Source organism: Camarhynchus parvulus, chromosome 22 (genome assembly GCF_901933205.1).
Source record: "Camarhynchus parvulus chromosome 22, STF_HiC, whole genome shotgun sequence".
NCBI lineage: Eukaryota > Metazoa > Chordata > Aves > Passeriformes > Thraupidae > Camarhynchus > Camarhynchus parvulus.
The window spans coordinates 3,312,155-3,335,164 of record NC_044592.1 but is presented as its reverse complement, the minus strand read 5'-3'; the positions used below and the strand labels follow the sequence as shown (position 1 = coordinate 3,335,164).

The window sequence follows — 23,010 nt, the reverse complement described above, 5'->3', positions numbered from 1 at the left end:
TTTCTTTGTTTCTGCTGCATCAATTGCCAAGGTCCTTTTGGTTCAACATAAGCTTTAATGCCCATGTCTGAAGGTTGAAATATTAATGCTCAACCACTTAAAAAACAACCCCCCCCCAAAAAAAAAAACAACCCCTGAAAGGAAAAAAAGAAAATATAGAGCTATCTTTTGTTGGTTTAAAAAGAACAAAAATAGTCAACGGATCTTTGTAATAAACACTTAATAAGGGAACATGGCTGACCCTCCCCAGAGCCTCGCCCTCCCCACCCCATTTATTTTTTACCTGTGGTTCTCCTTCCCTGGAACCGTGCAATGTAGAAAAATCAAATATACAAACAAAACTCTTAATCCATTCCTTTATGTAGCTAGAGTGAAATCTATTTGTTGTCGCTGCCGCCGTCGCTGTCGTTCTTTTTAATAAGAACTCGACAATCTCTCTCTCTCTCTCTCTCTTTAATATTTACACCGAGGAATTTGTTTGAAAGTTTAAAGCGAAGGGAAAAAAAAATCCTGAAGTTTCTCCGCGCCGCGAGTTCCGCGCCGAGGCCGCGGCCGCGCCGCCGCCCCCTGCCCTCGGGAGCGCTTCCCGCTGGAACGGCGGCCTTGGAACACCTTGCCCGGTCTCCTGCAGGACCAAAGGTCCCTCCCAGAGCTGTCCCCAAGAGGCGGTTGGCCGACGTTAGTTGGGTATTCTCTCGATGTAGATGGCGGGGGCGGCGGAGCGTGCGATGGTGGCGATGAAGCTGTGCTCGCGGCCCAGGTCCAGCGTGGAGGGCTCCGCCGGCTCTCTGGACACCGTCTCGTAGCCCTTGTTGACGTGGAGGGGCTTGTGGGCCTGGCAGTAGCCGATCACGGGCTGGTCGTAGCTGTAGTAGGGTAAGGTCTTCATGTGGTGAGGGACCTGCAGCAGAAACGGGAGCAAAGAGCAGCAGCTGAGTGTCGTGGTGGTGCAGCATCACCAGGAATCCCAACGCAGCCCAAATCACCAGGAATCCCAACGTGGCCCCAGTCACCAAGAATCCCAACACGGCCCCAATCACCAGGAATCCCAACGCGGCCCCAATCACCAGGAATCCCAACGCGGCCTCAATCACCAGGAATCCCAACGCGTTCCCAATCACCAGGAATCCGAACGCAGCCCAAATCACCAGGAATCCCAACGCGGCCCCAATCACCGGGAATCCCAACACGGCCCCAGTCACCAGGAATCCCAACGCGTTCCCAATCACCAGGAATCCCAAAGCGGCCCCAGTCACCAGATATCCCAATGTGGCCTCAATCACCAGGAATCCCAATGCAGCCTCAATCACCAGGAATCCCAATGAGGCCTCAATCACCAGAAATCCCAATGAGGCCTCAATCACCAGGAATCCCAACGCGGCCCCAATCACCAGGAATCCCAACGCGGCCTCAATCACCAGGAATCCCAAAGAGGCCCCAGTCACCAGGAATCCCAACGCGGCCTCAATCCCCCTGGGATCAGCGCACAGGAGAAAGCCCTGAGGGCTCCCAGCTCCCTGCAGCACATTCAGGTCCCTCTGGGGCAGCACTGCCAGGCTGGGAGAGCTGTGGATGTGCAGCCTGGAGGAGGAAATGCTCCAGGGGGATCTTAGAGCTTCTTCCAGTGCTCAAGAGGCTGATAAAAAGGAGGGAGAGGGACTTTTTCTATGGACAGTGGTGTTACACTGCCAGAGGGATATTGGGATGGAATTCCTCCCTGGGATGGAATTCCCAGAGCAGCTGTGGATCCCTGGAAGTGCCCAAGGCCAGGTTGGAGCCACCTGGGACAGTGGGAGGTGCGGGACCCATGGTGGGGCTGGATGGGCTTTGAGGTCTCCTCCAACCCAAACCATTCCAGGATTCCATGGGCAGGTTGGGATGGGATTTTGGGAAGAAATATTGGGAGAGGGGCTGGGATGGAATTCCCAGAGCAGCTGTGGGATCCCTGGAAGTGTCCAAGGCCAGGTTGGAGCCACCTGGCCTATGGAAAGTGTGGGGCCCATGGTGGCACTGGATGGGATGATTTTAAGGTCTTTCCCAATCCAAACTATTCCAGGATTCCATGATCTGTGTCCCCACTCCTGGATGGATCCTGCCTGGCAGTGCTGGAGCCAGAGCAGAGGGAGCTGCTCTCCCTCCCTCTCGCCCTTTCCCCAGTTTGTGGGCGGATGCTCAAACTGCTCCGTTCTGGCTCTTTTGGATGACCCAGCTCTGAAAAACAAACCACGGGGTTTGTAAACCCAGCAGCTCCCAAAAGCCATCCCCCTTTTCCCAGTGCCTGGAATGGTGCTGAGTGCTTCCAGACCAGCCTGGGAACGGGAAAGGCAGCGGCAGCTGGCAGCAGGGGTGGTGCCAGCACAGCTGGAACATCTGTTCATTGCTTCCAGGACAAAGCTGCTCACCCAAGGTCACGGTTCCCCGTGTTCTTTATCTCCCAACCTCCCCAAGATAAACACCGCCAAAGCAGCTCCACTGCTGCTCACCAGAGCTGAGCACATCCACGCCTTGCACAAATGGATTTCCAAACCCTGAATCCCAACTGTTCCTTATGTAAATCCTCAGAAACTGCCAGCCCCCCCACCTGCTTTTTTTTCTTTTTTTTTTTTTGCCCCCCTTCCATAAATATTCCACACTTGCAAATGTTAATCCTACGACTAAATATGATTTATGGCACAACATCAGATACAAATCTTTGCAGATAATTTTATCATCTGCAAGAGATGAGCTGATCAAGTCGAAAGAAATATGCTCTGAGGGAGAAAAACACATGTGGCAGGAGAGAGAGAGGCGAGAGTTGATTCTAACGCTGCCAGCAAACCTGAGCTCATTATAGCTGGAGATATCCTACACATAATCCAATCTTGGAACAAATGCCTTTTGATTTTCCAGGCTGAACTTTAAGCGAAGACCAGCAGAGCTAATTTCTCCCAAATTTTCATTGCTCTGTATGTTTCATTCCTGCCCCCCCCCAAAAAAAAAGCGTGGAAAAAGCAAAGGCATTAAAGCTAATTGGGAAACTTTGCAGGGTCAGAGTTCCTCTTGATGTGGATCCCCTGCAGAACGCTGGAGAGATCCCAAAAATCCTTCCAAGAGCTGGAATTCAGCTGCAGATACGATTTGACACGGCAGCTGAGTGGCAGGGACGCAAGAGGACAAGCTGCTGGGTGGAATTTGATGGGACAAGTGCGCTCACTCGTGGAGTCACAGGAACACGGATCTCCCCTGGACAGAGCAATATCTGCGCCAGTCCCTGTCAGGGCTGAGCTGGCCTTGGCTCTAAGGCAGCATTTTATGATTCCATAAAAGCCAAGGACTGTTTGTGTTCCGGAGAGCTGAGGGATGGAGGTCCTGGCTGCAATAACACACAGCTCATTAAGCACCTGAGGCCTGGCTGCAAGCTCCAAACTGAGTCCGAGTGTTACAGATATATATGAAAATATTGGCTTTTTGCAAATATGAAAATGGATTTTATGTGTGTGGTGTTAAAGGTACTTTGTTATAGACATAGTTTTTATTTCAGATATATATATCTTAAATATATTTCATATATATCTGAAATATATATATATTTAAGATATATTTATATTTATTATCTGAAATATATATATTTCAGATAATAAATATATATATAAATATATATATATTTAAGATATATATTATAATATTGGCTTTTGGCAAATATGAAAATGTATTTTATGCATGTAGTGTTAAAGTGACTGTTATAGAGATATAGTTTTTATTTCTGATATATATATCTAAAAATATATATATATTTAAGATATATTATATTTATATTATAAGCACAAATTATATATACATTATATAAATTAATATATAATATTATAAATAATATATAAATATAAATAATAATAAATATATAAATACTTTATATATAATTTTATAGATTATATAAAAATTATATAAATATAATTTATATTATTAATATAAATTATATATATATTTCAGATATATAATATATATCTGAAATATATATATATTTCAGATATATGTTATAATATTGTCTTTTTGCAAATATTTAAATGGATTTTATGCGTGTGGTGTTAAAGTGACTTCATTATAGAGCTATAGTTTTTATTTCAGATATATATACCTGAAATATATATATATTTAAGATATATTATATTTATAGTTATTATCTGAAATAGATATATATATATTTCAGATCTATATTACAATATTGGCTTTTTGCAAATATGATAATAATAATGGACTAAATAATAAAACATGGACTAAAGCCTGTCCTTCCCTGGAAAACAGCTCTGCATTTGCAGGGAGACACAAGGGCTCTGTTTTTATTTACTCTGAGGTGACTCTAGGTGACCCCAAAAAGCCTTTCCAGGACACAGCCTTGGCTGTTGTGGCGACAGTTCTGCCACCACTCATCCAGGAAAATGATGGAAAACACTGGGGATGCTGTTCACAATACACAAAGCTGTTACTATTCTATTTTTACAGATCCAGAGATCAACAAAACACGTTCAATACCATCTAAGTTGCAGAGAATTAATTTTAGAAGTGTTTTTGTTCTGGGTTCTGAGGTAATTTATTTTTTTCTTTTCACTCCTGCTATGGAACTAATACCTGAGACACTGGGATATGACCTTGCACAAGTCATTTTATGAGCTGTAAAATGAGAAGCTTCAGTCCTGCCCTGCTTGTCCTTGGAGTCTGGAGCTCTTTGAGGTGAGGACTGTTTGTGCAGAGGCTGAAACAACCCAGCTGTGACCTGAGCTGGGCCTTTTCAGCTGCTTTGGCCTCCAAGAAGACAAAAAAAAAAATCAGAACAAATTCCAGTCAGATAAAATTTAAAAAATCCAGACAAATAAATACAGCCCTGGGATCGTGGGGGTGGAGTCCCCACCCCTGGGGGGATTTAACATGGAATCACGGAATGGTTTGGGTTGAAAAGGACCTTAAAGGCCATCCAGTGCCACCCCTGCCATGGGCAGGGACAATTCCCACTGTCCCAGGTGGCTCCAAGCCCTGGCCTTGGGCACTTCCAGGGATAGGCAGTCACAGTTCTCTGAGCTTCTGTGACTCTGCGCAGCATTTTCTGAAAATCTTCTCTTTAACTTTTCTCTTTTCATCTCCATTTTCCTTTCTAAAACCAGCACTGCCCAATTCTTACCTGAAGCACTGAAAGTTTTTGCAGCAGGAAAAGAGAAATCAGCACGAGAACGGGCCCCAGAATCAGACACAAAATGAACATTTTGGGTCTGGCCCTTATGGTAGAACTCTGATCCTTCCCTGGCAGGGTGGGCAGGGTTTGGGATGGAATTCCCAGAGGAGCTGGGACTGCCCTGGATCCTTGGAAATGCCCAAGGACAGGCTTGGAGAACCTTGGGACAGTGGGACATGTCCCTGTCATGGCAGGGGTGGCACTGGATGGGCTTTGAGGCCTTTTCCCACCCAAACCATTCCACGGAGATTTCATTATTCTATCCAATATGATTTCATTATTCTATCCAAAACTGCAACCAGTTAATTAAGCAAAGCCTGGAGTTGTTCCCCTGTGAGAGCTGGAAGTTTTCAGCGAGTTTAGGCCTGGATTAGTTTCCCAGTATTGACTTCTCAAGCCCACGCCCCACAGATCTCCACTCCAAACGTAATAAATGTTGCATCCAAGCAGCCACACACTTCAAACAGGGCTCCTGTGAGGAGCACAACTTACACAAATCCCCAGCTACAGGAGGAAGGCAAAAGATTTAGCGGTGGGAGTTTAAGGAATGCCAATCCTCCTTGTCAAAGTCCAAGTGACACCGGAGAGGTTCCTAGCTCAGCGGCTTCGCTGCAGCACAAATGCTCCCCTCAAAAACAGCTGGAGCAGCTGGAGCTACCCAAAATTCAGGGAAATTCTGGCCTGAATGAAAAGGCATTAACCAAAATTCAGGGAAATTCTGGCCTGCATCAAAATGGTGTTACCCAAAATTCAGGTTCATTTGGGCCTGCATTGAAAAGCTGTTACCTGAAATTCAGGGAGATTCTGGCCTACATTGAAAAGGTGTTACCCAAAATTCAGGGAGATTCTGGCCTGCATGAAAAGGTGTTAACCAAAATTCAGATTAATTCTGGCCTGCATGAAATGGTGCTAAGCAAATTTCAGGTTCATTCAGGCCTGCATTGAAAAGCTGTTACCTGAAATTTAGGGAGATTCTGGCCTGAATGAAAAGGTGTTACCCAAAATTCAGGGAGAATCCGTTCTGCATTGAAAGGTGTTACCTGAAATTCAGGTTGATTTGGGCCTACATGAAAAGGTGTTACCCAAAATTCAGGGAGATTCTGGCCTGCACTGAAAAGGTGTTAACCAAAATTAAGGTTGATTCTGGCTTGCATTGAAAAGGTGTTACCTGAAATTCAGGTTAATTCTGGCCTGCATGAAATGGTGTTACTCAAAATTCAGGTTCATTCAGGCCTGCATTGAAAAGCTGTTACCCAAAATTCAGGGAGATTCTGGTCTACATGAAAAGGTGTTAACCAAAATTAAGGTTGATTCTGGCTTGCATTGAAAAGGTGTTACCCAAAATTCAGGGAGAATCTGACTTGAATGAAAAGGTGTTAACCAAAATTCAGGTTGATTCTGGCATGCATTGAAAAGGTGTTACCTGAAATTTAGGGAGAATCTGGCCTGGTGTTAAATGGTGTTACCCAAAATTCAAAATGGTGTTACCCAAAATTCAGGTTGATTCTGGCCTGCATTGAAAAGGTGTTACGCAAAATTCAGGGAAATTCTGGCCTGCAGCAAAATGGTTTCACCCGAAATTCAGGTTGATTTGGGTCTGTATGAAAAGGTGTTAACCAAAATTCGGGGAAATTCTTGCCTACATCAAAAGATGTTAACTAAAATGCAGGTTGAATCTGTTCTGCATTGAAAAGATGTTACCTGAAATTTAGGGAGAATCTGGCCTGGTGTTAAATGATGTTACCCAAAATTCAAAATGGTGTTACTAAAAATTCAGGGAGACTCTGGCCTGCATGAAAAAGCTGTTACCTGAAATTTAGGGAGATTCTGGCCTGGTGTTACCCAAAATTCAAAATGGTGTTACCCAAAATTCAGGTTGATTCTGTTCTGCATTGAAAAGGTGTTACCCAAAATTCAAAATGGTGTTACCCAAAATTCAGGTTGATTCTGTTCTGCATTGAAAAGGTGTTACCCAAAATTCAAAATGGTGTTACCCAAAATTCAGTTTGATTCTGGCCTGCATGACAAAGGTGTTTTCCAGCACGCCCTGCCCACTTGTCCTCTGACAGCCTCCACTGATGTTCAGCTCAACCCTCAGACATCCAAACGTGCAAATGCAGGGACCCACACTGCAATCTGGATTCTTCGTCTTTTATGTTTCTTCGGCACAGCACTGAATTCTATCAGTTTTACTTAGGTTGAAAACGTCAGGGAGTGTGATTACCACACATGAAAGTTCTATTAAAAACAGTCAAGAGTTTAGAATTCAGCCCGGACTTCTGTTTTTTGTAAGCGAAGCCATCAAAACCTAGATTTTTAGCCAAACATCAATTAAAAAATCCTTATTCTGGAGCTTGGAAAGCGCAGCAGTATTACAGGGATGTAACCTCTCCATATTCCCACTGGATTCAGGGAGCTTTCAAGGATTTGGACTGGGGTCTGAGTGATGCTGAGTGACCTCATTTCCAGAGTGCTTTTTTTCTCCCTCTCACCTCTCCTGTGTTGTTAAACGCTCACACATTCTTAATTCCTTGCTCTGCCTCCCAACAGGACACCTCAGACAAGCTGGAATCCAGCCCGACATGATCTCTAGGATGTGACACCTCCCTACCGAGTAATTCCAGGAGGGAAATACCAATTTCTGTGCCCAGCTGCAGCTCCTGCTCGGGTATTTCCCTCTGTGCTCGCAGCAGCAGCCTCACTGCAGTGAATCAGGCAGGCATGACCTCCCTGCCTCACTTCAACCAGATTAAATCACCCATCTCAGGTAGAAACAATTCCACTGGTGGTTGTTAAATCAAACTTTTGGGAGCAGGTCTGTATTGTGTTGGAAATACGATGAGTTTGTTCTTTGTGCTCGTTTTCCATCATCCTGCAGAGCAGGAAAATCTTTGTGGGGACTCAGGAATGGCCGTGGCTGTCTGGGTGACTCACTGCCAGAATTCCCAACAGGAGACAGGGAAGGAATCTGTGGAGGGAATTAGGCAGGCACGACCTCCCTGACTCACTTCAACCAGAGGAAATCACCTATCTCAGGTTGAAACAATTCCCTGGTGTTTGTTAAATCAACCTTTTGGGAGCAGGTCTGTATTGTGTTGGAAATACGATGAGTTTGTTCTTTGTGCTCGTTTTTGGAGGACGGATCCCTCAGCATCCATCATCCTGCAGAGCAGGAAAAGTCTGTGTGGGGATTCAGGAATGGTCGTGGCTGTCTGAGTGACTCACTGCCAGAATTCCCAACAGGAGACAGGGAAGGAATCTGTGGAAGGACTGGCAAGCCCAACAGTCTCTGGGGAGAAGTTTGGATGGAGCGGAGTTTGTTTTATCCCTGAAAGGAGACGGTGCAAAGGCTCACGCTGTCGCTGGAGCCTCAGACAAATGACTGCTCCAGAAAGAGCCCAAACCCCGGATCCTGGCAGGGAAAATTATGCATTTCTGAGTCCCAGGCTGTCTCAGCTGCCTCAGTCTGGACACTTTGGCTTTTTCCACTCACTGCAGTTCAAACCCTTTGATGCTGGTGCCTCTGTTTTCCAAGAGGAGCAACACCCTGGTTTTAAATCTCAACACCTGCTCCGTCCCTCCTGCTGGAGGCTGCCAGGGCACAACCAGCCCTGCCCTACAGGGGACACATTTCCCTTTTCAAACTGTAAAAACTCAGCTTGAATATTCCCTGGTAGCTGAACATCATCTGGTTTGACATTTGCTGGTAATTAATCTGTAATCCAGGTAAACTGACTCCTGTGGAAGTGCTTGCCCAGTTAATGATTCCATGAATTAATTACACACAACTTTAGGAGCTGTGGAAACTCGGAGTTACAAAATGTGGCAGCGATGTTTTCTCATTAATGGTAATATTTAGTGTCGGGGCACCATGACTTCATTGGTGAATTAGGGGGACACTTTTCCCTTTTTAAACAATAAAAACACAGCATGAACGTCCCTGGTAGCTCAACATCATCTGGTTTGACATTTGCTGGTAATCTCTAATCCAGGTAAACTGATTCCTGTGGAAGTGCTTGCCCAGTTAATGATTCCATGAATTAATTACACACAACTTTAGGAGCTGTGGAAGCTCGGAGTTACAAAACGTGGCAGCGATGTTTTCTCATTAGCGCTAATATTTAGTCTCAGAGCACCATGACTTCATTGGTGAATTAGCATCAGAGCTGTTGATAAATCAAATTCAGGGTTCATTTCCAAGCCGATCATAATTTAGAGTAAAAATAAGCAAGATGTTCTGTGGTAGCGCGGTGATTAGCGGAGCACGCGGCTTCACCTCAGAGACAGATTGATTGGGCACATTAGGCAGACAGAGCTGGGATAAACAATTCCAGCGCATTTCACACCGCTGAAAAATCACAGGCAACGGCCCTGGAACATCCCTTTGGAGGCAGAGCAGAAAAATATCCCTATTCAGGAAAATGCCCCATCAAACATTCCCATCAAACACGTTCCGAAGGACAAGAGCGGGCGCTGAGCTCAGCGCTGAAATATGAGCAGGCCTGTGCGCTCTGCTTCCACTTGGAACAGACACAAAAGTGCCTGGCTGCTGTTCGGAGCAGGCCTTTTGTTCTGCAGTCCGTGTTTCCTCAGGTAATTCTCATTGATTAAAAGAAAAGAATCAAAAATCTCATTTATTAAAACATTTAGCGCGCCTGGCTCTGAGGAGGGTTTGTGAGCTCTGCCGTCACTGAGCTGGTCCCTGTGACACCTGGGCAGCTCAGGAAATCTGCCAGCTGCAGTTTTGCAGTTTTAGGTGAAGGTCTTCAAGCTCCTCAGTCAGCCCAGGATTTCTGAGAGTTGCAGATCCCACTGGGGGTGGTGCCTCTGTTAGGCCAAAATCTCCCTGAATTTTGGGTAACACCAAAAGCTGGGGTTGGAGTTGCAATTCCCACAGTCAGTCTCCTGCAATTTCAGTAAATTTCCAAATTACTTCCCACTGCAGACAGAATCCATGGCTGCCCCAAAATCAGGAGTTTCGGAAAAAAACACCAACTGTCTGTTGGTTTTCTCCAAGAAATCCAGGACAACCTGCTGAACTTCCACCAAGGGCTGGCATTCCGTGGGGATGTGGCAGATCTGGAGCCTAAATTCTACAAAATTATCATTAATCTTGTTAATTCTTGTATTTCTATGGGAATGGGATCCCAAAATTGGCATGGATTGGCAGAAGAGAGGTCTTGGTATGGAAAATGTAGAGAAACATTTTCTCTACATGGGACAAAGATGCTGCAGCCCCCAGTTCCTTCTCCAGGTCCTATTAAAAGTCTATTTGTAGCTCATAAAAAGCCAGCTGATAATTAGTAACTACAGGAATTAAACAAACATCATTGTGTTAGATGTGATTAGAGGCACATTAACCTAAGAAATTGCACGTCTTGGTAATAAGCAATTCAGGAATCTATGGGATTATATAATACTTCATAGGATTGGTCAATTTAATGCAAACTGAATTAAAATACAGCTATTAATTTCTAATTTGAGATGAAAGCATTCACCAACTCCTAAACCATCTTCAAGGCCAGCCTGGGTGCAGCAAAGAGAGAACTTTTATGATTTATTGGGTCACCCTTGGTGAGTGCATTCCAGGTTTTAAAGCCCTGTAACATCACACTGACAGTTCCACTGACACTGTGAACTGAATTTGAAGCTTTCCTCGCCTTGCCTACAGATAAATTCCTAATCCTTCTCTCCAATCACACAAATGCCTTCCCCTTTAAAGCAGAACCTCTCCACGGACTCTTTAACTGAGTGTGTTTTTCCAGAGATCAGGAGAAAAATCATCCACACCCCACTGCTCCCTCCATGGGCAGATTTGATCTTTCAATCAGAAAATGAAAAGGTTTCCCTAAAGGAAACTCCCAGAAAGAAGAAAAAGCCTTCTAAGCCTTGTTATTGTTCCTTGGGCAAAATATTTCTTTTAAATGGCTTGATCTGTTTTTTATGACGTGTCTGGCTCCTGAAGAAAAGCCCCACTGATGAAAAGCTCGGCATGAGATGCGCAGGAACTTTTGATTTTCTACCTTGGAGGGCTGATCAAATAAACAAATTATCTAGATATTCTAATTAGAAAGCCATTAATAATTGCTTTGAGTGCTCTTGGGATTGTTTCCTCTGGAAGTCGATAGGGATGGAAGCCTGAGGGTGAAACAAACCACGAGTCCCTCAAACACAGCACAGTGCCTTGGAGCAGCTCCTTATCCACAGGTAGAAAAATCCCATTGGGAGCCTCTCCATATCTTTGGGCGCACAGACTTTCCAAAATTTTAGTCAGCTCAGCTTTTATTTAGACATTTAAAGCTCATTTTTTCCCCAGGAATTTGTGCTCCCCACTCATGGCAGAGCTGCAGACCGAAGTGAGTTTGAACTCAACCTCTCAGGCCAAAGGTGCCGCAAATAAAGAGAAGAGAAAGGGTCAAGAATCCCATAATGACTCCCCCAGAGCCTTCTCCTGTCCCCCATCACTCCCAGCTTGCTGAATTCCTGCCGTTTCAGCCCCAAAATCCCATGGAGCTGGACCTTCCATGATATTCCAGAGCATCATGTGGGGAATGGGGCACATTCTTCAAAAAAAATTAAAAAAAAATAGAATTATGGCAATAAAGGGAAAGGTGCAGTTGCTCTTCCATGTGGCGATCCAAGAGATGGCAACTGGTCCCTCCATTAGTCCCAACAAATAAATCCAGGATTTAACAGGAACATCTGATCATGCTGCTGCCACGGTGACAGATGAAGGAGCTGCAGAATGAGGGGAATAAGTCTCTGTCTCATATTCAAACGCTGCTTTTCATTAGATCTGCCCAGAATTGATGGGCTGCAAAAGAGCTCTCCAGGAATTGATGGCTGCTCCAAAGGTTTTTAAATACTGTTTCAAGTTGTGCATTGATCCTGTACGTCAAGAGAACAAAAACTGTGTTTCCTAAAGCAGGGGGAACACGACTCAAATTGTACAATATTTTGTCCTAAAGATATGAGACGGTATAAACAAAACACTGGGGATCAAAACACACCAGTGTGAGAAGAAAGGGATAAAATAAATGGGAAATTTTCCTGCATTGTTAACTATTTATCCTAGACCCCGAAGGTTTTGGCGGCAATCAGGTGAATCTAAACCCATTTTGATTTAAAAATTGCTTAGAACCACATTTTTAATTGGCACATTTGTAACTGGCACCGATTCCATTTAATATGGCAATATGAAAAATTGAAATAATTTGCACCCCCAGCAAACTCGAAGAGGACAAAGTCCTGCTCTGCCATAATTTGAAATTCAAAGATCAATGCTGGCCTAACAGAGAAGATAATTTGGGGTTTTTCAGTCATCTCAAGGGGTCGTTCTTTACAGAAAATGGGAGTCAAAGGAACGGATGAGTGGAGGGGAAATGAAGGAGATGGAGGAGAAATGAAGGAGAAGGAGGAGAAAGGAGAGAGATGGAGGAAAAATAAATATATAAAAAATATATGTATATATAAAAATATAAAATATATTTTATATATATATTTAAAATATAAATATATATGTATATACATATATATGAAAGATATATAATATATACATTTATAAAACATATAAAATATATATACATACATATTTTATATATATAATATATATTTTATATATGTATAATATTTAAAATATATAAAATATATGTATATATACATATATTAGAAAAATATAAAAATATACACATATATACACATACACATATATATGCATATATACACATATATATTTATATACATATATGTACACATATATATTTATGTATATACACACACATATATATTTATATATATAAATAAATAAATTTTATATATATATATATATATATATATATATATGTATATATGCCTAATTAATTTTCTTCTTTTCCCCACTGCCTAGCCTGCATAGCAAGCAAATATCCTAGATGGAATGGGCCAATAAGACATTTCTAAACCGTTGGCTTTAGAGATCTCCAAGCTTGCATCTCTACACGTGAATACAATCCTGTCCAGGACAGAGCATCCCCACGTGTCAGGAACCCCCTGGAGCAGCTGCCAGGAGCCAAATCTGCCCTTCCCACACGGGGATGTGAGAATTTCTCTGGAAAAGCCGAGTTCGGTCCCATCCAGAGGGAAGGAAGCGCTCTCCCCGCCCAGCCGAGCGCTCTTGGATGCAGCCAGGAGAGGGCTGCAGAGCACCTGAGTCACCGCAGGACACGAAACAACACACACAGTGCTGATCTTCCCAAGGTGGAAAAGGGACGTTTATTTCCTAAATCCAACATTTAGAGATTTCCAAAAGTGACAGTGGATCGGAGGGTGAATGTGGTGGTGTTCACAGGGATCCCAGGGGGAGGGAAGAGATGAGAATCTTGACTCCGTGTTTCAGAAGGCTGATTTATTATTTTATGATGTATATTATATTAAAAGAAAATGATATAGTAGAACTACACTAAAAGAATAGAAGAAAGGATTTCATCAGAAGGATTGAAAGGAATAGAAAAGAATGATAATAAAATCTTGTGAGTGACTAGAGAGTCTGACACAGCTGGACTGTGATTGGCCATTAATTAGAAACATCCGCATGAGACCAATCAAAGATGCACCTGTTGCATTCCACAGCAGTGGATAATCAATGTTTACATTTCATTTCTGAGGCCTCTCAGCTTCTCAGGAGAAAAGATCCTAACGAAAAGATTTTTCATAAAATGTGTTTGTGACAAGGTGACAGTGCCACCTCTCCAATGACACTGGACAAACCAACAGTCCATCAAATTTCTCCTTCTCCATAAGAGAACACAAACCGAGAAGTTATTCACAGAAAGCGCGTTGGCAAAAGCAAAGGGAACTTTGAAAATTAGACCTGGATTGGAAGAAGATTCAATCAAACGGGTTCGCCGGAAAAAGAAAATCCCATTAAACTCAGGGAGCCTCGATGAGGCTGCTCCAGATCTTGGACCCTGGCCCTGGGCGCTTCCAGGGATCCCAGCTGCTCTGGGAATTCCATCCCAGCCTCTCCCCACCCTCCCAGCCAGGAATTCCTTCCCAAAATCCCATCCAAACCAGCCCATGGAATCCTGGATTGATTTGGTTTGGAGGAGACCCCAAAGCTCCTCTGGTCCCACCACGGGTCCCACACTTTCCGCCATCCCAGGTTGCTCCAAGCCCCATCCAGCCTGGCCTTGGGCACCTCCAGGGATCCAGGGGCAGCCACAGCTGCTCTGGGAATTCCATCCCAGCCCCTCCTCACCCTCACAGGGAGGAATTTCTTTCCCTTTCCTGTCTCTACAGCCACCTGGAACAAACACCCAATAATTTCTTCACCCAGGTGCTATCCCCTCCAAACCACTGGGAGGAGAAATCGAAAGAGAAATAAACCTCTCATCATCCAAAATCTGCTGTTTGCTGTGCCCAGAGGCCCCGACAAGAGCTGGAGCTGCTCCTGGTACCCGACGCTTGTGAGCCCTTGCCCTGCAGAGCTTGTACTCCAGACAGGAGTGACAGATGAAGGGTGGGAGAAAGGAAAATAGCAAACAAGAAAAAAAGATCTCGCACAGATTGAGGGACAGATTTTTCCACGAGCTAAACACACGAATACAGAGCTTTTATCCCCAGATGACTCCCCCTGTCATGTGGCCACGGCAGCTCTGTGTTTTTGTGCTGGGGAGTGGAGGCCGCCCAGGAGGAGCAGATCTGTGGAGAACAGGAGTTGGTGGTGGGTACACGGTGTCGCAGACATCTTTTTATGAAAAATCCTTTCCTTAGGGTTTTTTCCTCCTGAGAAGCTGAGAGGCCTCAGGAACAAAATGTAAACAATGGTTATCTGCTGCTGTGGAATGCAACAGGTGCATCTGTGACTGGTCTCATGTGGTTGTTTCTAATTAATGGCCAATCACAGCCCAGCTGGCTCGGACTCTCTGTCTGAGCCACAAACCTTTGTATTCATTCCTTTCTATTCTTAGCCAGCCTTCTGATGAGAACCTTTTCCTTCTATTCTTTTAGTGTAGTTTTAATGTAATATATATCATAAAATAATAAATCAAGCCTTTTGAAACACGGAGTCAGATCCTCGTCTCTTCCCTCAACATGAGACCCCTGTGAACACGGTCGCACACACGGTGCCCACACATCCTCACTGCCAGGACTGACACCAAACAGGCTCCCAGCACCCCTCAGCAGCACCACAACGGGCCTTGATGCTCCCCCAGCAGGAGGAAGATGTTACAATCCAAATAAATCTTTCCTGTATTTAATATTTGAGTGTTTCCCTAACCCCTGAGTTTCCCGCTGGATTTTTGGCTGAGATTCATGGAATCCTTGGGTGGTGACCCCAGTGCAGTCACCCAAGGACCACAGTGACAAAAGACCTTCTGGGGGGGGGGTCACCAGAAGGGGCTTTAGAACCCTCAGAATCTCAGATTCTTGCCCCAGTGCTGCAAATCGAGGGCCATAATCTCCTGATATCCAACCTGTATTTCCCTTGGCACAGCTGTGTCCTGTCACCCTGGTTTTTTAAGATTTTCTAAGCCTTCCGATGTTGACATTCCTGTAGTGAACTTTATCACACACTTTCTGTAAATAACTGATTGTTTTGCCTTCCTTTATGGAGGAGGAGAAATTTGATGGGCTGTTGGTTTGCCCAGTGTCATTGGAGAGGTGGCACTGTCACCCTCCAGTCCGCTGTCACTTTTGGAAATCTATAAATGTTGGAGTCAGAAAATAAGCTGCGTCTTTTTTCCTTCACCTCGAGGACGGTGGTGTGCTTGTGTTCTTTCGTGTCCAGTAGTGACAGTGTCCCCTGGCTCTGTCAGCTCCTGGAGAAAGAGCCCAGCCCCAGCTGAGCACGGGCACCCGTCAGGAGCTGTGCAGAGTGATCAGGGCACCCCCGAGTCTCCTTTTCTCCAGGCTGAACAACCCCAGGATGATGCAATTGAGTGCAGATCTGGTAATTTCATGCCTAAAAACTCCTTTAGCTGTGCCGTCCATCCCAGCATCCAGCAGCAGGAGGTTTTGGGAGGGTTTGGAGCACAGCTGCAGGAGCTGAGCTCTTATCTTCAAAGGCAGATCTGACCCCACTGAGCTCAGCTCGTTCCCACCAACTGTTCTCTTCCCACCAGAGCTGCTTCCTGTTAATTTGTGTTCTTTTGATGTTGTCAGATCCCAAACCTCCCAGCTGTCCCCCAGCTCCTTCACCTGGGTGTCCCTGCGTCCTTCTCAGAGCCCCTTCCCACGTCTGGAGCCCAGATTAACACTCTCCATCTTTTACAAATAAATCCACAACTTGGGAATGAGGTTTCTGCTTTTTTTTTTTTTCTGAATTCTTCCAGCCAGGGCTCGATCCAAATTGAAGGAAATAAAAAATGAGCAAAGAAACTGCAGCCCAAGCACCCTAAACAACCCCAAAAGAGCTTTTGGGCTTGAGACACTAATGGAGATTGGCAGTTAAATGCGAGTGGAACAGGATTTATGTGAAACCTTTCCAAAGGCTGAGATCCTTGGATGGCATTCCAAGCAACAGCACCAGCAGAGCACAGGGAGCAGCAAATGTGTGTCTGGCAGCGGCTGGGAATGAGAACAACGTTTTGGAGCAGCCCTTTTCCTGCTGGTGCCATGGGAACCTGGGGTGGATCCATCAGTCCTTCTCCCAAGGGTGGATCTCAGCTCTTGGGATCCAGGGATGGATCTCAGCTCACAGAATCCAGGGGTGGATCCACCAATCTTTCTCCCAGAGTGGATCCATCAATCCTTCTCATAGGGGTGAATTTCAGGTCATGGGATCCAGGGGTGGATCCATCAATCCTTCTCCCAGGGATGGATCCATCAATCCTTCTCCTTCTCCCATCAATCCTTCTCCTGGAGATGGATCTCAGCTCTTGGGATCCATGGGTGGATCTCAGCTCATTGAATCCAGGGGTGGATCCATCAATCCTTCTCCCAGGGATGGATCTTAGATCAAGGGATCCAGGGGTGGATCTCAGCCCATGGGATCCAGGCATGGATCCACCAATCCTTCTCCTGGAGGTGGATCTCAGCTCATGGGATCCAGCTCATGGGATCCATCAATCTTTCTCCCAGAGTGGATCCATCAATCCTTCTCCCAAGGGTGGATTTCAGCTCATGGGATCCAGGAGTGGATCCACCAATCTTTCTCCCAGGGATGGATCCATCAATCCTTCTCCCAGGGGTGGATCCATCAATCCTTTTCCCAGGGATGGATCTCAGCTCATGGGATCCAGGGATGGATCCACCAGTCCTTTTCCCAGGGATGGATCCATCAATCCTTCCAGAGGTGGATTTCAGCTCATGGAATCCAGGGATGGATCCACCAATCCTTCTCCCAAGGGTGGACCCACCAATCCTTTTCCCAGGGATGGATCTCAGCTCATGGGATCCAGGATTTCACTGAGATTTCCGCTGCCTCCTCCGCAGCTCGAACCACTCCAGGGAAAATCCAGTCCTCTATTCCCAACCCAGCAATGGGGAGGGGGAAGGAACTGCCCACGTTGGACCCTCCTGCAGCTCAGTGGGAGGGAGATTTAACCTGGATTCCTGAGCCAGGCAAGGAAAGCTTCCCAAGAAAAACTTTGGCTGGAAACTACTCTGTGTCAATGAGGCAAAACACGACTAATTTGGTGCTCCTGAAGTTTTATTGTGCAATTCCAAAGGAATAATTTCTCCTCTTCTGTAGCTAAAGCTGGTGAGTAAACAGTTCCTCATAGCTGCCTTTAGTTCATTTACTGTATAGATGGGAAATGTGTTTTTCAGGAAATAAACCCAAACCAGTCACCTATTTCAACCTATGGAAAAGTTACTGCCACCATTAGGAGCTCGCAGGCTCTTCCAGGGAAATATGACCAGAAAAATGTGCAGTGCATTTTTTAGAATATCAGAATTATTCTTTTTTTTTTTTCAGAACTCCCCCTGAAATTAAAAGGAGCAGGGTGAAATTTGGGGTGGGGGTAATACTTAAAAATTCAAGGCCATTTTGCATCTGTGCTCCAAATATTTAAAGGGCTCAGTGATTCCTGCTTAAATCTGTCTGGGGGCAGCACAAGGAGCTGCTGTGAGGCTCAGGCACCACAGAAATGACCAGAACACGTTCCAGATGGCAGGGCCACATCACACAGCCCAAAATCCAAGATGAGAAGCCACAGCGTCCTTTAATCATTGAGAAGTCATTCTCTAGGGAATAACAGCCCAGATGGAGCTCAGGGTGGCCTCATCCAGGGGGTTTCCTGCACCTCAAGCCCCTGTTTTTTTAGACCAAGGTTCTGGGAAGTGCCCAGCACCCTCTGCGGAAGCTCCTCCTCGTAAAAAACCTTTTGGGATTTGTGGAATGTCAGCATGGAACAACTTGTCTGCTCCCCGCAAAGGCTTCCTGCGGCCCAGCGTTCATTCCACGGGCACATCCTCCCACCCAACAATGGCTTTTCACTGAACAATCTCCCAACAACAACCACTCCGAGTATAATTAAGTAATTAATTATATTTTCTAATCTATTAAGCCTTGATTGCTTATCAAAGCATTCAGCTGGATCATTTTCCTCTTGTCATTTCCAATTTTTTTTTTTTTTTTTTTTTTTTTTTTTTTTGTTAAGCAAAGGAGAAAGTCTCTCAGACTTCCCAGGGAATCGGGAGCTTCACTGGAGCAGAAAGAGGAATTGCTGATATTTTTTTCTCCCCCATTTTTGGCTGACTGAGGAGGGATGTGCTTACCAGTAAAAAGGTTCTGTTCACACCCAGGGCTTTGCAGGCTGATTCCACCCGGCTGCCCCCAGCCCTTCTGCACCCTGCTGCCACCCCGAGCATTCCAGAATCTGGATTCCTTCCCACCTGTGTGACCCCAGGAATCATTCACAAGTCACAAAAAGCATTGCAAGTGTTTTCCCCTCAGTCTGGCCATTTCTTGAGCCCCCAGGACATCTCCCAACTTAACACCCAGACACAGCTGTCAGTGACACCCATTTTCTGCTCTAAATGGCCCATTACACGTCCTTAATTAACCTATTTATTTTTAAGCTTATGTGTTAAAGTATAATTTATTTATGTGTTCATTAATATATTAATGCATAATATATTATGGATATCCTAAAGAGTGCTGCAAGATCTAAATCTCTTCAATTAAGACCTGGGCAATGATGAACTTTCTCCACTTCACCGTGGGCTTCAGGCTGGGCCTGGAATGGGCAGGACAGGGGAAGATCATGGATGGACAAATTCCATGGGTTGTCCCAGGGATAAAATCACCTGAGAGAAAGGAAAGAAGGGACGGACCCAGGGATTTTCTCTTTTCACATCTCTCGCCAGCCCAGGTGAAATTCCAGCCATGAATTCCAGCCCAACACGGAATTCCACACCCTGTGATGGAGTGGGGCGGAAGCCAAAGTTTTCCCAGGTCAGCATGGAAAAACCAGAGCTGTGCTGGGAGACAGCAGGGCTCCTCTTGCCTGGAAAAAGCAAATATCCAAATGGTTTTGTCCAAATGTCTGTCCTCTCCTCTCCTTTCCCCCCAAAGTTTTCCCAGGTCAACATGGAAAAACCAGACTTGTGCTGGGAGACAGCAGGGCCCTTTGCTCCCCTGGCCTGGAAAACGCAAATATCCAAATGGTTTTGTCCAAATGTCTGTCCTCTCCTCCTCTTTCCCCCCAAACAGGTTTCCCTCATCTCTTCCACATGGGAACAACTTTTCCCTCAAGTGCCGGCTCCAATTTTGGCTGTTAATGACCCCAGGATCTGTCCCATGCTAAAAAAAAAAAAATCGAATTCTTTTAAATCCCATCTTCCAACAACAATCAAACAGAAAACTTTCTCAAGAAAAATCATCAAATCCACGGGATTCAACTTGGAGGGGAAATTCATCTCCCTGCCAATACAGCACAAACAGGTTTGTTCATCCTTCTCCTGGGGTATTGAAAGCCGTTCATTCCAAACCAGATCCGTGGATGTGCTGCCATTTCCAGCTGCTGAAACAATGCTCCAGACGGGCACCAAAACGGCTCTGGGCAGTAAATAAATTTCCTGCCTTATTGACTGAGGTGAATACAAAGAGACGAAGCACTAAATCCTGCCCACGGCGTGCCGGCTCTAATCTCAACTTGTCATGCCAGCAAAAATTATATCCAGCTCAGGCCAAGGCAGTTCTGCCTCCAAAACATCCTTAATAAACATGTTGGGGGAGATTTGGTTATTTTTGAAATCTGGGGGAAGCTGCAGCTCTCTGTGAGGAGGTTGGGGTGACGTGGGGTTGGTTCCAAGTGACAGAAAGAGAGGGAATGGCGCCAAGGAGCGCCAGGAAGGCTCAGGTTGGATTTTGGAAATGGATTTTCCAGTGGAAAAGATGTCAGGCCTTGGAAGAATTTGTCCCATGGAATTGGTGGGGTCACTGTCTCTGGGAGAGCTCAGGATGTGGCACTTGGGGACAATTTTTAGGGCTGGTGATGGAGCTGCTGTGGTGACTGGAAGATCTTGAAGGTCTCTCCCAATCTTGGTAATTCTGTGAATCTGAAGACCTTAAACCCCAATCTGTACCCAGAATTTTTTAATTTTTTAAATTTAAATTAATTTAATTTTTAATTTATTTTTAATTTAAATTAATTTAATTTTTAAAACTTTTTAGATTTAAATTAATTTAATTTTAAAAATTTTTAAAATTTAAATTAATTTAATTTTTAAATTTTTTTTTAAATTTAAATTAATTTAATTTTTAAAATTTTTTAATCCAGGATTTTTCCATTCTGGAGAATCCCACTGAGCAGCTTACAAGGAGCATTTCAGCCTCAGAGGAGAACCTGTGCACCTTTTCACCTGTCCCACCTAAAAATTCAGTTTGAAATGTGGTTTGGGAGCATTAAAACCCCAAATAAACAAATATGATCACTTCCATCCCTGCTGTGTCCCTCTATAACTTTTTTTCCCTTTTGCTGCTGTGCTGAAAACAGAGAGAAAACTTTGGGAATTCAGCCGCTTGAGCCACGAAGAATTTAAATGTTCATTTTTGGGCTGGCCCTGGAGGGTGGTTTGCTCTCCGGAACACAGGACTCACAACTCAATCACACAGATAAAATAAAAACATTACAATTAAAATAAGAAAGTGACAAATAAACAGGAAAATTTGGGTATTTTAGGTCGCTGCAAAATACAACAGCTCCAGATCCAAATGCTTTTCTCTCCTCCCCACTGTTGTTCCAGCACATCATCAGGAGGTGCAATTTGATTTTTCCCTTCCTTCCTTTCATTAAAAAGAATTAATTAAAAAATAAATCAAGGCATAAAAATATCTAAAAATATTTCGATTAAAAAAAAAATTAGATATAATTTAGAATTAATTAAAAAATAAATCGAGACTTAAAAATATTTTGACTTTAAAGCGACTGGACCTGCTCCTGGCTGGCCTTTGGGGCTTTATTGGGATTTATGTCATGGAATGGCAGAGTTTTTCAATCACATCAGCTAAGAGCTGGAGATAAGATAGAGCCAGAAAAGGAATTACATGGGATATAACCTGTATAATTTGGCTTTCTGGCTGGGGAGAAAAAAAAAATATAAAAAAAATCCAAGGCAGTCACTGAAAGCCTGAGTGATTTTAAGATTTCAGCTTTAAAACAATTTATTTATTGAGGGACAAAATTGGGATAAGGATTCAAAAATGTCTCTGTGGCTTCAAAACTTGGTTGTCAGACCTGCCTTAAGCTCTCCAAGGCCAGGTTAAAATTTGAGTGCCCACGAGCACGAAAGCAGCTGGGGTTATTTGGGGGTTTTGGGGTTGTTTGGGGGTTTTGGGGTTTTTGGGGTTGGTTTTTACGAGGGGGGCGACCCCACAGCTGGGAGGGGATGGTTTGGGTGGGAAAGGACCTCAAAGCCACCCAGCGCCACCTCTGCCATGGGCAGGGACATTTCCCACTGTCCCGGGTGGCTCCAGCCTGACCTTGGGCACTTCACCCCCCAACCCACTGTCACTTTTGGAAATCTATAAATGTTGGAGTCAGAAATTAAACTTCCCTTTTTGTCTTGGAGTTCCAGCATCCAGGTTATTTCATGTTCTATTGCAACACCCCTGTTGCCCGGATTTTTTAAGATTTTCTAAGCCTTCTGATGTTCACATTCTTGTAATGAACTTTCTCGCACACTTTCTGTAAATAACTTATTGCTTTGCATTCTTTTATGGAGGAGGAGAAAGTTGATGGGCTGTTGGTTTGCCCAGTGTCATTAGAGAGGTGGCACTGTCACCATCCAATCCGCTGTCACTTTTGGAAATCTATAAATGTTGGAGTCAGGAAATAAACCTCCCTTTTTACCTTGCAGTTCCAGCACTCAGGTTGTTTTATTTCATGTTCTATTGCGACACCCATGTTGCCCTGATTTTTTAAGATTTTCTAAGCCTTCTGATGTTTACATTTTTGTAAGGAACTTTCTCACACATTTTCCGAAATAATTATTGTTTTGCATTCTTTTCTGGAGGAGGAGAAATTTGATGGGCTGTTGGTTTGCCCAGTGTCATTGGAGAGGTGGCACTGTCACCCTCCAGTCCGCTGTCACTTTTGGAAATCTGTAAATGTTGGGGTCAGGAAATAAACTTCCCTTCTTTTTACCTGGAGAACAGCAGCGTGTCCGTGTCGAGTTATTTCGTGTAGTTATTTCATGCCTTACAGTGACACCCTGCCCCTCACGACCTGGCTCCTTTCCCCCTCTCAGTTCCTCTAATTACAGAAATGCCCCAGCTCCGTGCAGGCTGCGGAGCGTGCCTGCCGTCCCCAAACCCAATTTCATACGATGACAGCCTAATTAATCTTCTTCTTTTGTTTTCCCTGCCATCACCCCGAGCTCTG

At 44.5% G+C, this 23,010-nt stretch overlaps 1 protein-coding gene across 1 annotated transcript in view; it reads right to left on the bottom strand.

Moving 5' to 3' along the window:
* Positions 1 to 313: 313 nt before the first annotated feature.
* LOC115912678 (leucine-rich repeat transmembrane neuronal protein 4-like) overlaps positions 314 to 23,010 on the bottom strand; it is a 123,610-nt gene continuing 100,913 nt past the window's right edge. The window contains 1 exon segment of the mRNA XM_030964333.1: positions 314 to 901. Coding sequence (XP_030820193.1) covers positions 680 to 901 — 222 coding nt within the window. The 3' untranslated portion in view covers positions 314 to 679.